This window comes from Sinohyriopsis cumingii, chromosome 4 (assembly GCF_028554795.1).
Source record: "Sinohyriopsis cumingii isolate HCF-2022 chromosome 4, ASM2855479v2, whole genome shotgun sequence".
In the NCBI taxonomy this organism is placed as follows: domain Eukaryota; kingdom Metazoa; phylum Mollusca; class Bivalvia; order Unionida; family Unionidae; genus Sinohyriopsis; species Sinohyriopsis cumingii.
This window is the reverse complement of record NC_142964.1, coordinates 33,156,893-33,175,040: the sequence shown is the minus strand read 5'-3', so window position 1 is coordinate 33,175,040 and position 18,148 is coordinate 33,156,893. Positions and strand designations below refer to the sequence as shown.

General features: G+C 31.3%; 1 protein-coding gene across 1 annotated transcript in view; it reads left to right on the top strand.

Annotated features, from left to right (window-relative positions):
- LOC149800904 (uncharacterized) overlaps positions 1-6,311 on the top strand; it is a 28,782-nt gene extending 22,471 nt beyond the window's left edge. The window contains exon 5 of the mRNA XM_089954229.1: positions 5,491-6,311. Within this exon, the coding sequence (XP_089810355.1) occupies positions 5,491-5,810 (320 nt within the window). The 3' untranslated portion in view covers positions 5,811-6,311. The remainder of the gene's footprint in view (positions 1-5,490) is intronic.
- Positions 6,312-18,148: the final 11,837 nt, after the last annotated feature.

Below are 18,148 nucleotides of genomic sequence, written 5' to 3'. Positions count from 1 at the left end.
AGAGATATATGTCGCGAATTAAATAATGGAAACATTAATTTTCAGAAATAAATTAAAACACTGTACAATGTTCATTTACAAGAGGAGTGAATATGTTATAGGGCTGCTTATTGATCAAGAGGAAAGATAAGTTATAGGTTACGTGAGTGTGACTCAAATTGTAAATAGAAATACAATATTAAAACAGATCTTGACTTTAATGACACCTTAATATTCCAAATATAAAAAGATCATTCTCAAGAGAAAAAAAAGCAACTAAGAAACATAAATTAAATAAAATATTACAAACCTATGAAAATAAAGAAGTACTTAGGAAATGTAGAAACTATCGAGTATGAAAATATAAATAACATGGAGTCAAATGTTAGCAAATTACCATTGAGGAAAATGTGACAATTGCTACATTTCTTGCCGCATTTGATGTGAATAGCAGAAACTTTTAGTCTAACAATAGTAAAGTTATTAAAGCGATTACTAATAGCAGTGGTTCCATAGATACTTTTGCTGAAAAATTTTAAAATGATATTTCAATTTTTGAACTATTGCTGACTATTTGCTTAAATTAGTCAAAACAGGTACCCGCAACGTTGCATGTTATCACTGGAAAAGTAATAATCTGGCCTTTTACATTAGCTGAGAAGAGTGTTTTTCTTTAATACCTGATACCATGATTGTGTAATTTCTTGCAATCATTAGCTTGTCATTTGCACTTGTACCAAAATGTATATTATAGTCAAAACAAAATATTACCTAGTATATTAACTACTTAGTTACTCTATTTGAAAAAGTGAATTGAATTGCTTGGGCAATCACAAATATATTAATATACGCTTGTTTATATGTTTCATCATCTATATCTTTAATCTCATGAGGTATGTTAATGATGGGTATGATTGTAGGTAAAAGAATTTCGTCATTCGTATATAATAGTTATGACTTCGCGTAACTAACATTTGCTAACCTTTTTTCCAAACTTGTGTTACTTCATATTCTATGTTCTGAGGAACAATTATCCATTGTTTGTTAGTTTTCTATTCTCTACCAGGCTCGTATATTTCGTAGCATTTAGTCCTAGTAGAAATGAATTTGATGACATTTTGTACTGTCATTATATTTTCTATGCTACCTATGTTCATCATCATATCACCAGGTATTAAAAGTATGCTGTCACCACCAACTGCGACGTTTATACTTACGTATGAAAATAAAATATAATCCTCAATTCTTCTTTTGATGGTTTCCTTTTAACTATAACATTGTTCACTTAAACGTAATGTTCCAAACATCTTTACGCTGTTATGAATCATGCCATGTAATTGTTTTTGCACTATGTGCTTGATGAGCTAAGATGGATGTTGTATATAATCTGATACGCTATGTAGATGCTCTATTACTACATTTGTTAGTTGTTTACTCCCTTGAAGAAAGAAATAAGTACAGCCAATTTCTTCACAGCTTGCTATCATTTTATTAACTTTTCAGCTGGTATATATCTCCAGTATTCAACTGTTTCTGCTTCGTAATTATAATACATTTATACAAATTTAAAAGAGCATATGAAGTTATTTCCTCTTGATTCCTTAACGACAATAACAACAAACATCGCTGCGATGCATTGCTGAATCGGACTTGCATTGTTTTCAGATAGCGTTCAATATTATACAAAATGACAAAATCTAATTTATTGCGACAAAATTAGGTCAACCCAGTTCAACCGCTTAATTGAAGTTGCATATATTTATATGACCAGGCTATAAATGTGGGGTTAATTTATGAAAAGGGGCTGGGGTTTAGTGTTGGTACGGAAAAGCGAGTTTACTCTTCTCAACTTTAGTTCTGGAGCAAATTTAGTATATTTTTTTAAGTATATAACAAATGTATTTTGTTGCGTTTATAGCGGATATAGTTTATCTTGCGGTACAAAAAAAATAAAGATGTTTACTCGTGGATTCGTCACTCATTAAAATATCATGATTTTGGTACCACACCATGAAATATATACGCTATTAAAACTGTAGGAAAAGAAAATATCCACTATTTATATACTATTAATGGTTTCTTACATTCACGCTACAGTTTTCTTATCTAAACATATGGAAGAAGCCAATTATTTTTGTTCTAACTATAGTATAGTTTCTTAATTATACATCACTAAAGATATTCCACATGCTGATTTTGTCACTCATAATGTCCATTTTAAAAGATCTTACAAAAATATTATCACAGCATGTGTGCTGCAAATCCATTAACTGAATATCATCAAAATGTAAAGTGTGTTAATCAAAAATGTTAAATTGTATGTATTGTAAAATATTCACTTTGTGTACAAGTATATTTTATATTGAGCAATCTATTTACTAAATTAGCTTGTATATACTGAGCTAAAAATTTTAATATGCAAAACTTGTTTTCTAAATCTGAATCCATAATTAATTGGTATTAAACAAATTCATAGTCGGCTGAATTAAGATAATTATATTCACTATATAGAGAACTTGAAATAATAGAATCGATGGACACCTGAAGGCGTTTTGTTTTTATCTTGTTATGTGTGAAGTGTGGAGTGGGGAAAGGCGGGAAAGAATCTGGAGGCATTTTATTTTTTTAAATAAAATTTGAAAAGTTCGTGTGAATTTTTCGTACAATTTGAATATGACTAGGCAAGGTTCTTTTCGTAACATTGTTAAGACTAATGGTTGGTGATTTTTCATACAATGGTGAATGACACTGGAACAGAAGTTTATTAAAGCATTTGCACGATCAGTGGACCATGTCTTTCTATCAAAATATCAGAACAAGTGGCTTAGGTTTGTCTTCTGCATATAATTATTAAGACAAGTAACTCATTTTTTTATAATATTTTGAAGACAAAAGGCCAACATTTTGTCATAATAATTTTGACGACCAGTGGCTATGCAGTTTTAGTCAAAAGAAGGCAATTATTATAGATGTTTTAATAAACGTTTTTAAAGTCAAATTGCCCAGGTTGCTCATACGTCGATGAGCATAAGTTACACAATGTTTTTCATAAAACATTTGTAACCAAGTGACACATGCGTTTTAGTAAATGTTTTAAGGCTTGTGTTTAAAGTAGCTCAGGTTTTTCCATGATATTTTGAAGACAAGTTTTCCATGAAGCAATTAGACTGTAGCAAGGGGGTGGCTTCGTGTTAAACAAAGTTAAAGTAGATGAAAACTGGCTAACCAAATTTTCTAATCGAACAAGTTAAGTGGCCCAAACCCTAGATGGCTCCAACTATTTTTGTTAAAAAGTTACAGTCAAAATAATAAGCAACCAGCATTCCTTTTAACTAACCAGTCATGGAATAATTCTGCTCAAATTCTAAATGGAAATTTAAAGGGTACATGGCTAAACATATCTGATTCAACAGCTTTTTAATTCAAAACAAAAATAAAATTCTTGATAATTAAATAATGTGTTAAAATAACTTTCATCTTACTCTATTTATTCAGTCAATCCTTGGGTTGCCTTGCACGACAAAATACAAGAGCAAATACTTCTCTGAGGGGATGTGTATCACCTTTGTTTCAATTTGCTAAGACTAGATAATTGGCATTGATGTAGGGTACAACAGTACAATGTTTTCTGATAATTTAAATGAATATTCACCGTCCCTGTTCTAAGTGTCATATTTTGCTGTTGTATTTTTCTAAATTCCTTAAAACTTTCATTTGTCCATATTGAAACGAGCTTGAGGCTTATGTTGTTTTTATTTTTAACAGTTTATATCAACGCTTATTATAGTACAGAAGTCGTATAAAGTATGAGAAGGATGCCAAAGAAAAAATGTGCTTTTCACCCAACCTTTTGTGGCTAGTAGCCCATACATAAAAGGAAAATATTCCTAAACTTTCAAGTCAAATTATGTGTATTTATACACATTTTAGAGTCTGGACGAGTCTATTTTTAAAAACAAAGAGTGACCACCATATGAATGATTCGTTTTGCACCCAGGACATATTTGAATTTGCCGGTCGTTATAAAATAAATCACACTTACAGACACGCAAAAACCGAGTCACTCTACCAAGAAAATAACGCTCATGATGAATCATGGTAATGAATACATTTAAATCACCAGGGAGTAGATGGCAAATGGTTAACATTTGGAAAGTCTAACAGTTCGAATGAAATTGAAACAACACTGTTGGCACTGATGTAGGAAACCAATATATTCAGAAAGTTGTGTTTTTATTGGAATAAGCCGTTAAGCATATGGTGTATGTATGTATGTATGTATGTATGTATGTTTGTATCTATATGTATGTATATATATATATATATATATATATATATATATATATATATATATATATATATATATATATATATATATATATATATATATATATATATATACATGTTTGTATCTATCTATCTATATCTATCTATCTATAAAACTATATATATATATATATATATATATATATATATATATATATATATATATATATATATATATATATATATATATATCTGTATATTTATTTTGCATTGTATTTTTACTTTTTTATATTTTATTACGTGCTATTGTAACGTAACATTGCAAGTTGAACTTAACCTTGCCCAAAATCAAGTTTATTTTCTGCTTGGCTTGACCTGAATTTAATTGTTTTTTTATTTCATTCTATAAGCGAAGTAAATTATTCTCTCTGTGTATGGGTTTAATATCAGGATGTTATTAATAGAAGTAAATATGTAGTTCTAGGTCTAGGTTATTGGGATTGGCCTGGTGTATCAGGTTCCAGGTTCTATGTTGTAATTTTATTAATAGGTTTCTAATAATAACTAAGATTTTTATATTGTAAACTCCAGGATCATCCTAGGATGTTTTTTTTCTTTCATTACGCAAGTTATTAGAAACTGCTAATTGTGACCTGAGGTCAAATAGAGGACTATATAATCTTGTCACTGAATAGAAAATTCAATCGTGCTTTAAAATCTAGCACAATCAAGTTATATTATATGTTGTGTCCAGTAATTAATGTTTTGATGGAATTAATTTCTTAAAATTATTTAATTCAAGTGATTATTTCTCTGGGAATACTAACTTGCTATGATGAAATTCTTGCATATAGAAATTCACTGGAATTCATAGTGATATCAAACCTGGAATTATATTACTGTGGTTTAGCAAAAGACTGTTGAAACTTCAGCATTATACAGGTTACAACAGACGCATCAACCATTTCATCTTTGGAGTTTAATTTGGACGTCAACAAAATTTTATTCAGAACTTTAAATTATTGGGACTGATTTCTGTAATTCTACGACTATTTTGGAATTTAATTCGTAATACTGTAAGTTTTTAAAAAAGTATTTACTTTGTATACTAGGGAAATAAATTACTTGTGTGTGTATGTGTGTGTATGTGTTTGTATGTGTGTGTGTGTGTGTTTGTGTTCAGAGGTATATGAAACACTATCGATTGGGTTCTCTGCTATTAAATTTCCCTTTTCTTCTGTTTAGAGATTAATAGGAACCACGGCAACAACTTTTCATTACATGCCAACCTATCGAGGGCATTTAAGCACGGGTACAAGGCAGCAATCGACGCAGAATCGAGGAAGTATCTAAAGAGTGCAGTAGTTAGCGATGGAGACAGCAAAGACTGGTTAGATTTGGCCGATTTGGAAGATCCAATTTCTTCAGATTTAGAATGTGAGAGGAAAATCAAAGAAAAGGAGAGAACTTATTGGGAGTATAAACTGTACTGCATTAGCATAATATTTGTGTTTTGTACTGCTATTAAATACTTATTAGTGGATTCAAATCATCATAACAATTGACATGACAGCGTTTTGATAAATCGTTGGTGTTATTTATAACTGCAAGATTTATCATGAAACCAAGTAAGAGAACCTCAAAGAAAAAAACGTACTGAGCCAAACTATCTTCATACTCAGTTTTAGTAACACTAAATATTTCAGTGATAAGACATATTTCGCGCAAGTGTAAAAATTCTACTGGAGAAGTCTACTCTTAGAAAGAAATATCAGCATCTGTTTTGGATACCCACAATAACTAGTGCGACAAACAATTTTAACATGTATTCACACAAATGAGCGTTGTTTAATTGACCGATGAATTTATTTCAGTTTGAAAAGGTACTGAATTAACGCTTGGCCAGAACAATTTTAAAAGTGATATATACGTACGTATTCTTTATAATTTTATTTTCAATTTCCAGGCATTTCCCGATGATTAATTTAATTGTAAATTAATATTCATATTAATATTTACTCCAACCGCATTCCATAAATTCATAGCTCAGGTCCACGTAGAGAGATATTAACATTTTTCTACTAGATGAATATTCTTGATTAATCGCTCCTTCAGAAATATTTCGCACAACATTGATGGATGAGGTATATCAGTGTAACTGTATCCATGTATCAATATTAGATTTAACACAGCACTGAAGCCCTGGCTGTTTTTTCATACTTTGTCATTTTTCTGGCCGAACCCATAACAAAAGATAGCATTCAATTTTATCTGAATATGTCAATGTTATTTTAAAAAATAATTATTGATTTATGGCCTTTGGGGGATGGCTCTGACATCAATTACCTCTTCTATTTTTTGGCTTATGTTAATACCATACAAAATATAACGCCGATATCATTTATTTCATCTGTGAACAAGCTCTCCATTTTTTAATGGGATAATATTTTAACTGATTCAAACTTCAACCGAAGGAACATGAGATTAGAACTATATTTCTGCAACATAACGCTGAACGACATAAAATATTATTGTATTTTCTTGGTCCAGAATCTGTGTTATCATTCATCTGACCAAATCGTACAATAGAAAACTGAGGAAACAATATCAACCAAAGCAAATGTGAAAATTATATTTATTTTTTCAAGGATTCTATTAATAACCTTGGATCAATAGAGTTGAAAAGGAGCATTACGATATTTCCAAATTAATATTAGCAAATACAGTTCTTAATGTCTTATGATGCCAACTCTCAATAACCTTCTGCTGAGTAATTTACCAAAGAGCCAGTATAGTTCATGGAGTGTGACACCGCACCATCTACACACAACCAGAACTGATCTTACGGATATGCAAAGCCCGTACTTGGAGTAAACTAACCAAATCAGTACATCTGTATCTTTGGTCTCTCGCAGCTATATTGGTAACGTTTTCAACATACATCAAGATAGTGAGGTGTTTAAATTGAATATTTAATCTAAAGGAGATACAGGGAAACTATGCATCTGCGACGACTTGACCATCAAAAGCTATCAATTTTTAACATCTATGAGAACCATGTTTTGAATTGTTATTTACATATCTTTCAGCAAATGTAATCCTTCGAATAATCATTTTAGTTCTTCTTTGTCTTGCTTTACATCCCTTTCAACATTATCGATAAATAAAATTATCAATTCGTCTAGTTGATATATGGATTGATGATTTCATAATATCTGTCAGTAATAACTTTAGTGTTTCGGATGAAATCCAATCTATCGTGCTCATATGCCTTAAGTTATGATGTATCACGCTGATATAATCAAAATGTCTTTAAATGAACTCACAGTAATTTCAAAACAGCTGCTATTTTCTAAAGTATGATCACTTTTTTAATCTAATGAAAAATTCAGAATAGAAATTAATAAAATCCTCTGAACTGAACTGAATACAGCTAGTTGTCTCCTCTAAGACTGAGGGGGCGAAATCCTATGACATGAACTCATTCCATCAAATTATCAATAATATTTCTTCTTACGGCTTCCAAGGTCAAAATGCTATACTAACATGCTTATCAAACGAAATGATCTCATCCTAAAGTACAAATTCCCTATCATAAAGCTATGTAATGTGTTTAAAAAAGACCTTTACAATCTATACTCAATTAAATTAACATACTATAGATATACATAACAATACTTAGTTGGTTACAAAAAGAAATGGCGCCAATTGTGCATCATATATTGCTGCCTCAAAAAGCTATCTTGAAAATTGTTATGTCGCTGCACACCCTGAATGGATTGTCATAGTGACATGGGGTTCAAGAAACAGACTTCGTATGAAGTCTTCCTTACCATTATCTGCCCATCTGACAGTCAATATGCCCACTACATCAGTTAATTTTACAATCTTTCATTGCGCTGAAAAATATTACAGACTTCAATCCTAAGTAAAGCCGTTAAAAGTAAGATATGGCCTGATCTTGTAATCCTGGAAGTTCGTTTTGAAAGTAGAGTGACAGTCCTTTCAATGGACTTTTGTTTTCTTTGTAATTGTTTCCGTTACTTTTTCTCGTTTCGTCTTTCCGCGAGACCTCTTGCATGGCATCATTTACAATATTGTATATTGCATAATAAGCTATCATATTGCCTCTCTCAGAGCAAACGTGTTTGTGTGTATGCATGTATGTGTTAGTGTCTGTTTTGACAAAATCTAATTTGAAACCCACTGATGAAATTGAACAGAATGGTGTTCTGTGATGTATATTCTGTCACTTGCAGCTGAATGTTGCCGTATGCTTAAATTCACATGTATTCATAATCGTCAATTAAATTGCATATTCATTTAATCTTTACATTAAAAGGAAGGGAGTGATGAAGCGCGCGCGTGTGTGTGTGTGAGGTATTTTGTTGGGAGCTTATTTTTTTGTGCAAGATATTACGCAAGGTTAAGAGCTGTGTACATTTGTAATTGGAATTGAAACATAGTTCTGGTGTTTAATGAATATGAGAAATTGAACCTACTTTTTCCTCGACTTGGGCCGAATATGTGTTGGTGTGCATCAGCTGGTTGCATCGGAAGCAATCTTAAAAGAAATAAACAAATCAGAACGTGTATCCTTCAAAGCAAACAACAAGACATATATAACTGGATTTAGCGTTTACCTGTAATGAGACGCATATGAACAGATAGTATTACTTGTAGGAGACTTGATCTGAATGAATATAAAACAGCAGGTGTATATGACAGTCATCATTTGCAATTCCACATCCGACTGGTAATAAAGACAACATATAGATCAAATGCAAATTACAGCTAAATGCTCACCCCCAATATTCGTATGGCTGCAAGTTCTGCACACCAAGTATGTGCTATCTTACTCTTTACACATCTGTAACTGACAGAAAGTTCCAAATCTATCGGACCTACGTGAGGCAAAGACATAGTTGTAATGAACTTTCTGTGGCAAAGTTCATTACAAATACATTCATTACATCTATGTAAGCGGTTTCATTAAAGCTTTCAGTTCCGATACAGTTCCTTTTGGTTAATGATTTGTGTTGATGTTGATATTTTTCTTGACATTGTAGTCTTATTTTACAACTGAAATTTATGGTTTTACCTTTATGTATAAAATAGAATTGACATATTGGCTGATCTGTACGGAAACATATTTCCCTCAGTGTATAAACGTAAATATATGAAATGCTTCGCAGAAACCTTGCGTCACTAAAGTACACACATCATGTACGTAGCGGTGGTAAAGGTTTATAAACTCTAGGTCAAACTGCATGTCTGATAGTCGACCTCTTTGGAAAATAATATTTTGCCTAATTAGTTCTCTCTATCTCTGTTGCGTGGGGTTGCCTCAGTCTTCCCTACGTTATGTCCATTTTTAAGATTACAACAGGTACATTCCGGAGCATGGAGTCTATATTAACGACTCTTGGGAAGTGGATGAAAGCTAATCACATCTGCATTGCTGAGAATTCGGCTCTCTCTTCTTGAAGGGATGTTGACTCCTTAAATATTATACATTCTTTAATTTACCAAATTTATTCTTTGTAAGTATAGTTTGTCTTTAGCGAGCACTGGGATGCCAGTATACTGATATAAGGACCTGAAAGCATTGCAGTCATCATCATGGATTTCTTTGTTTTTGAATTCTTCGTAGTTGCAATTATATTTTCTTTTTCGGTGTGAAATTGTAAACTGCAGTGCCAAGTAGTTATCTATTATTTTATATATATATATATATATATGTATGTATATATATATATATATATATATATATATATATATATATATATATATATATATATATATATATATATATATATATATATATATATATATATAATATTATGAAAAAATGTAATATTAATAAAAATAGACACTTTACTAATTTCATTATTATTACCTGTGATTATACTATAACAGTTGCTATTATGAAAGCTTTTCGCTGCCAAATCCATGCCTTACCGTAGCTATTTTCGGAAATTATTCTTTTTCATACTTGTAAAGTTATAATCCTAGATATTTTTGCATTATAATCTAACATTAAAAACTGTATTTATATTAACTACTGCAAGACGATTTTCGCATTTTTCAGATATATCTGCTTTCCGCAACATGTCAAGTATATTTTAGTTACTTTTTGATTAATTGTTTATTTGATTATTTACAGAAGTTTGTATATTTCAAATTAAAAAATTACGGTAATAGCAGAAGTTGGTAAGCCTTTGTTATTTTTGGTAAGTTGTTTAGATTTAATAAAGCTGATTACAAACGATATTTAGAGAGTTCTTCTACTCACTGTTTACAGATCAGTGACCAACCTTTTAATCTCTCGAACCTCTGTAAAACGAAAACCTATTTCGAATCATCCGAACGAGTTTACCTTCCAAGTCAGTGTTAAAAGAATGAGGCTAGCATTCTCTCATCAGCTATATCCTTTCGGTCTGAGGATATTTGCCCGCAAATGCTTCCCTTAAATAATATCGAAGACAAACCTTTATGTCAAAATCGAAACTCTTTTATGCTAAATCCATGAGACAAAACACAAACCGCTTATTGAAACAATACTTACGATAATTATGTTGTTTTTAGTAAATACATGGTTATAATGTCGAATTGGTATTGTAAAGGATAAGAACTAGTTCATATTTGATGCTTAGCCAGACATCAGACCGCCAATATTAATTGAACAGTTCAAGAATTGCGTCCATAGTAATATCACGACCTATTTTGTTAAGTAAAGGGTGGAAACTTTGGACAAGGATGATTATTCCTTGAGCCACAAAGTCTCATTTTTAATGTCTTCCACTAGGCAGTTATTTGGTATTTAAAACAATCATCTCAGTAACAACATAAGGGTATTTTCAAATATCAATGTGGCATAACGTTTAGAAATCAGACTTCAGACAAGACTGATCAGAAATCCTTATCTGGTCCTATATTACATTATAGTAAACAGAAAGAGGACACTATTTCTGATTGCTACAGGTTGTAAAAACCAACTCGGAACAAACAAAACATGGCTTAAAGTATTAATTGTTTTCAAAATCTGTTTCCAAATATATCGTGCAAATTTTCAGTGACTGACCCTTGTTGTCCTGTTTCTATTCGATATCCATTGTAACCCTACAGTATGGGATTTCGTTAACTTTACGAAAAATGGTATAAATATGTAGGGAATAACGCATTATTTCATAGAGTCATACAATTATTTAGTAGCAATTATAAATCACATAATGACCATTACCTTGATAGATGAGTGTTGATTGCAAACCTAAATTTCGTGAAAATCGCAATCGGAGTGGAACGTCTTTTATCGTTCAAGATCGATTAATCTATCCTAATAAAGATTTTTATATTCTGATGGTCGTTAGTGGGGGCGTATGCTAATATTATTACTAATATTAGAAGTAGTGCAATAGAAGTTCATTGTTATTGAAATAATAATAATAATAATAATAATAATAATAATAATAATAATAATAATAATAATAATAATAATAATAATGATGATGATAATAATAACAACAATAATAATAATGATAAAACTGAAAATCACGGAATATATACAAAAAAAATATAATTAGAATGATGTATACAACCAGAGTGTCAGTGATGCTGATATAAGAATTTTGATTGCAGTCAGATTTAGAACACCAACAGTAGCAGCATCATCATGATCATGATAATTATTATATACATTTGTATAGTACACCTTGTTTATCACAGATGAATATTTATGACAAGTAAAGGAAGTTTACAAATAGGTAATATAACGCATGTTTTTTGCTTGCAAATCAGAAGCAAAAATTTATTATCCCTTTTTTGTTTTGAACATATATGAATCATCTTTCTTTTACTTTTAAAAATGATTGACTGCGCAGCTTTACTACTGATGGCGGGTAATACGAATCGGGTACTTACCTAAGAAAGTACGTGTATATAAATATATATATATAAAATTAGAAACATAATCAAGAATATTATTTTCAGAATCATCATTAGAAAGAAGTTTTTCTTTCAATAATTTCAAGGTCCACGCACAGAATGTCCAAAAACCAGTTCAAAGGGACTGAAACCTAAAGATTCTTGAACTGATTCGTTATCAGCAAACAGTAGTAAATGAACGTCTTTATCCCAATCGTTAACCGTATCAAAACAATATGATCGAATCCTATTTTTCAAAGTGTGATGGAATCTTTCTAATGCACCTGGGCTTTCTTGGTGATAGACAGAAGATTTAAATTGTTGAATGCCTAATTCGTACATAACTTGCTGGAAGATTCCAGGCATGAAATTTCAGCCTTGATCAGATTATACGGACCTGGGAAGGCCTAACTGAGTAAAAAATCTTTATCAAAGCTTTTACTATTGTTTTACATTTTACATTCCTCAAGGGAATTGCTTCTCGAAACCTTGTTGACGCAAACATAATGGTCAACAGGTATTGGTTACCTGACTTGGTCTTAGGTAAGGAATCAACACAGTCTACCACAATTCTACTAAATGGTTCTTCAAAGACATGAATAGGTAGTAGATGAGACTTGGGAATTTTCTGATTTGGTTTTCCTACCATTTGACAAGTATGACAAGATCGACAGTATTTGGCAACATCACTTTTGATTTTTGGCCAATAGAAGTGAGTTAAGATCTTGCGATAAGTTTTATTGATCTCTAAATGACCAGCCAGAGGAGTTTCACGGGACAAACTGAGTATTTCCTGTCTGTAAGGTTTTGGAACTACAATATGATAGTTCATTGACTATTCGTCATCAGCAGGTACCTCGGGAGGTCTCCATTTTCTCATTTGAATTCCATTTTTAATGAAATAACAGACAGGAACTTCAGTCGCTTTAGTTTCACTTATAGTCCTTTGAAACAAACAGGAGATCTCAGGATCTTTTTCCTGTTTGATGACAAGTGATTGTTATTTATCAACCTGATTAGAATAAAGAGAATGAGTCTTTAAAAGAGGATCACTGTGATCAATACCTTCTGATTGATCCAAAACAAGGAGTGAAACTGACCTCATCAAAAGCCTGACCTATGTCAGCTAAAGGAATACTGCCCTTATCAACATCATTCTCAAGTGCTTTCTTTGCCATAATCTGGAAACTGCACAAGCTGTAAATACATCAGGGAATTCTTTTTCAATTGGATTGACTTTCTGATCCAAGCAAGGCTTGTCAGTTGCAAGTGGATTAACCACAACCTTGTCACCAGCTAGGTCGTTGCCTAGTAATAAATGAATACCCTCAACAGGTAAAACAGACCATTCCGACTGGCACGGGTCCTGAAACTAAGTCTGATGACAAATTTACATAATGGAGAGGAACATTAACAACGCCGAACTCTACTCCCTGAACAAGAACACTCTCATTAGAAGAAGACTTCTCGGAAAAAGGCAAAGCACCCGACAATAAAAGACTCTGAGAAGCTCCTGTGTCCCTTAAAAATTTAATAGGGATAGGATTGGCTGAATCACCCAAGAGTGATATAGAACCCATCGATATGAAATGGTTCATTATTCTCCATAATCAAATCAGACTAGGATTTGTTAGATCCAACAAATGTATTGCTTTCAAAACATGATCGTGACCATGACCGCTTAAAAAAAGAGCATTTAGAATAGGTCTATCTTCATTATGATGCCTATTTTTTAATTTGTAGCAATCAGAAATAACGTGTCCTTTTTTCTTGCAATATGTACACTTAGGAAGAGACAAGGACCTTGAATCAAGCTTCTCCGAAGTTTGATTTTTAGAAGTTGTGCCAGTTTGAGTTTTAGAAGGTCTGGTATTAGGCTGAAATATTGTTCTGCCAAAAGACAGTTGTGTAGAAGTCTTATTTACAAAAGAAACTTTATGAGCTAAAGCATTATTGTCAGCGGCACGAGCAGCATCTTCTAAGGTTTCGATCTAATGCTCGTCAAGATAGACTCTTGTCACTATGAACACAGTTCTTAAACTCTTCAACCAATACGAGTTGTCTGAGATTTTCGTAATCTTTATTAACCTTTCTAGAAGAGTACCACCTATCAAATTGTCGTGCTTCTTCCCATGCAAATTCGACATAGGTCTGATCAGCTTCTTTTTTTATAGTTTCTGAATTTTTGCCGATAAGCTTCAGGGACTAACTCATAAACCCTTATTTAACATTCTTTAACCACATCATAGTCACCACTTTGGTGAACTGACAGTAAATTATAAATAGCTTTACCAGTGAGTTATTATAACTGAGCCCAATGCACCCTTGGCCATTTCAAATTTTCAGCAACTTTTTCAAAACGAATAAAATATTTGTCTACTTCTCTTTCTCTGAATGGGGGTACTAACCTAATGTTCTTTGCAAGATTAAAACTTAAATTTAAATTTGAAGCATGAATGTGTTTTTCTCTTGCCAGTTCCATTTCTTTCATTTTATATTGGTATTCACTTTCTTCCTTCTCTCTCTCCTTATCTATTTGTTTTTCTTGTAACTGTATTAGCATCTGTTCTTTTGTGATTCTATTTGTCTTTCTTTTTCTATTTCCTGTCTCTCTATCATCTTTCTCATATTGTAACTGCATCAATTTTTCTTGTAATAACATTTGTTCATTTTTTTTTCCAATTTCAATTGTTCTCTCTTTCTCCAATTTCATTTGTTCTCTCTCTTTCGCCAGTTTCATTTGTTCTTTCTCTTTCTCCAACTGTAACTGCATTTGCATTTGTTTTTCTCTTTCTTCTTTATGAAGTTCCAGCTTCCACAAGTCCAATTCCATCTTGTATTTTAATTCTAATTCCTTCATTTCTGTGTCAGAGTCTGATACAGACGTACTGACTAAAACCAAAGCACATTTATCCAAACATACTTTTCTACCAAATACTGAACCAAAATATTTTTTATTTCCTGTTTCGATAACGAAGCCTTTACCTCAGAAAGATCGTATTTTCTGGCAAGTTGAATGAAATCATCTTTTTTGGAAAGATCTAAATGTTCCTGTGTAGGATTTGAAAGAAAGATGACAACTTTTGATGCCATGTTAAAAAAAGCTTGTCGATCTCACTAAAGATTTCAAAAACTAGGGGAATTCAAATTTAAAAAAACAAAGTTTTCTTAAATATTTTAGCTAAAATACAAAACTTTCGGACGAGCTACCCAATTTCGTTCTTACGTGTTTAGGCTCGAAAATACAGTAACACAGAGAGAGTGAAAACAACAAGCTTTTTAAAATTTAACAATTGATTTTCCTGGAAAATTCTGTAAAAATGAAAAGAGGAGAAGAACGTACGGTTTCAAGAGTCAAATCCAAAAATAATCTAAGAATAATCCACGTATTAAATTGCATAAGTCCTAGTAATAAATGTTCTAATAATTTCAAGTTCGAATTCTGATGGAAAATCCAAGATGGATGACGATGTGTATGCTGTAGTCAGTACTGTGCTTATCTACAGTTCCTTGTAGAAATACAAATAATGGCACTCGGTGTTGGAAATCCAAATTAAACTTGTAAGCATTGTCTTTCCAAATTTATGTATGAGCACTCCTCAAAATATTTCCAGAGAATACAGGATTAATCCTTTTGAAATCCAAATTATCTGAAGATAATTAACTCAAAATCTGGCTACAACAAATTCACTTTGACATCAGTGTGAAAACCCCAAAACTGAGATCTCTCTCTCAAACAAAGGTTATATTGTATCATAAGACGCAATTTTGAAAGTTGCGAAATCAGAGGGAGTCACGTGATCATGTTTATATCACGTACACAGAATATGGCCTTGATTGAACCAATGATTTTTTTCCAGAATAAAAATAAAAATAGTTAACTTCTTAATCCACGGAGTCCCATCATGACCTTGACAACAACCAATCATTTTAAAACAAAATAGAACTTTGTTTACTAATTTTGAATCAAGGTCAGCTTCCGGGCCAAGACCTTCGTGTTTATGAAAAGAATGATTCAGGTCAACCAATTTTCTGAAAGAAATATCATCTACAGTGAATAAATTTACATTACAATAGCATATAAGACAAATAAAAATTTAAAACTGACAAACAAACAATTACATTAATATATATATATATATATATATATATATATATATATATATATATATATATATATATATATATATATATATATATATATATATATATATATATATATAGTAAATCAGATATACGTAAAAAAATATCTATATATATCTATATCTATCTATATTATATATCTATATCTATCTATATGTTATATATTTATATATCTATATATCTATATCTCATATTTTATATATATATATATATATATATATATATATATATATATATATATATATATATATATATATATATATATATATATATATATATATATATATATATATATATATATATATATATATATATATATATATCAAACAGAACCTCTACATTACTAAATATTTCACTTACCTCTGTTCACTCCCGAATAACAATTTTTCAGACTGAATGAGAGAGTTTCTGTCTCCTTTATAGTCTACTCAAAATATTCTAGAAAAAACGTTAGAAATCTCGATCAGAAATACGTAGCAAATGAGTTTTGGAAATCCCAGTCATTTTGCGTGAGTGAATGTTCCAGGAAATCACGTAATTTAGTTCCTTTGGGAAATCACATGATTTTCTCGAATATTCTGCGTGGAGTATTAATGACTTTAAAAAGACACAGAATTGCTCTACCTCGGTCAGTCTTGAACTGAATTCCGGAGTGGATAGAGGAAGTGAAATATTTTCCTGAATTATAGTATATAAATTTTCACACAGATGGTTAAATTATTGTATATTTGTATTTAATTAGTTTACGATGACAAAAGAAATCCTAATTAGTAGGAAAATATTACGCAGTAATAATCGAGGTAACTACTTAATTACTCTGCCGGTGACAGCCTTAGTTTGGCAGAGTTATTTCCCTTCAGTTTCTATATAACACAATCGGCATATACTGAAATATAATTTTTTATTTATATTTCTTAGAAAACACCGATCTGGTAATATTATCTGTGATATATTGTACCGGACGAGGTTGAATATCAACATATTTACCAGCTTTATTTCTTCACCAGTCTCTGTATTTATGGACTTAACGGATCTAGGTAACTTTTTTAATTTTCCAGTACTACCGTATGCAGAATTATGACTGTAACCACCTGTAAATTATTTAAATCACTATTTTTGGATTTGAAGGAATATGATTGATCATAAGACCATATTTGATCAACCCGTTAAAACATTCGTAAACGAACCTGTCACAGAAATGTTTCTTCCCCGACAGAAAATTGAAGATAACCATGACTATTAACAGAACCGATTGATCTTTTAGTCGACAGTGCCTGATAATACCATTACGAGATACCTCGAATTTCTTGATTCGATGTTTCAAAAATTATTTTTGCCTCGTTTATATAATATAATTTGTTTTCTTAATAATTTGTCTAAATCGTTATTTTGACAATCTAGCGAGATAAGTCTTCAGGGTGTTTTATAACTTTGACAGTATTATCGTTGTTATCTTTTTATCATAATATCTTTTCAGGTCTCTATTTTTTACCACCACATTGTACACAACTATTTCTCCTCTAACTCCAACACCACGCTTCAAACATGGTTTTGGTCATAAACTCCCTCTTCGTAAACTTTGTAAACGATGTCCGCAAAATTCGTTTACGCAGGCTTTGTTACAAGGGGTTGTAGAACCTATCATTAGCCAACTACGTTTATTCTTTGCTTGAATCATTATATATAATATTTCAATTTAAATATTTGTCTTAATTATATTATGGAAGAATTAACAGCCATTAAGATTAAACCATCTGAATATAGATTCGATCTTCATAGAAAAACCCCTGACCCACGAAGACGAGCTCTGGTTGATCCGACGGACGCTCTGATTAAA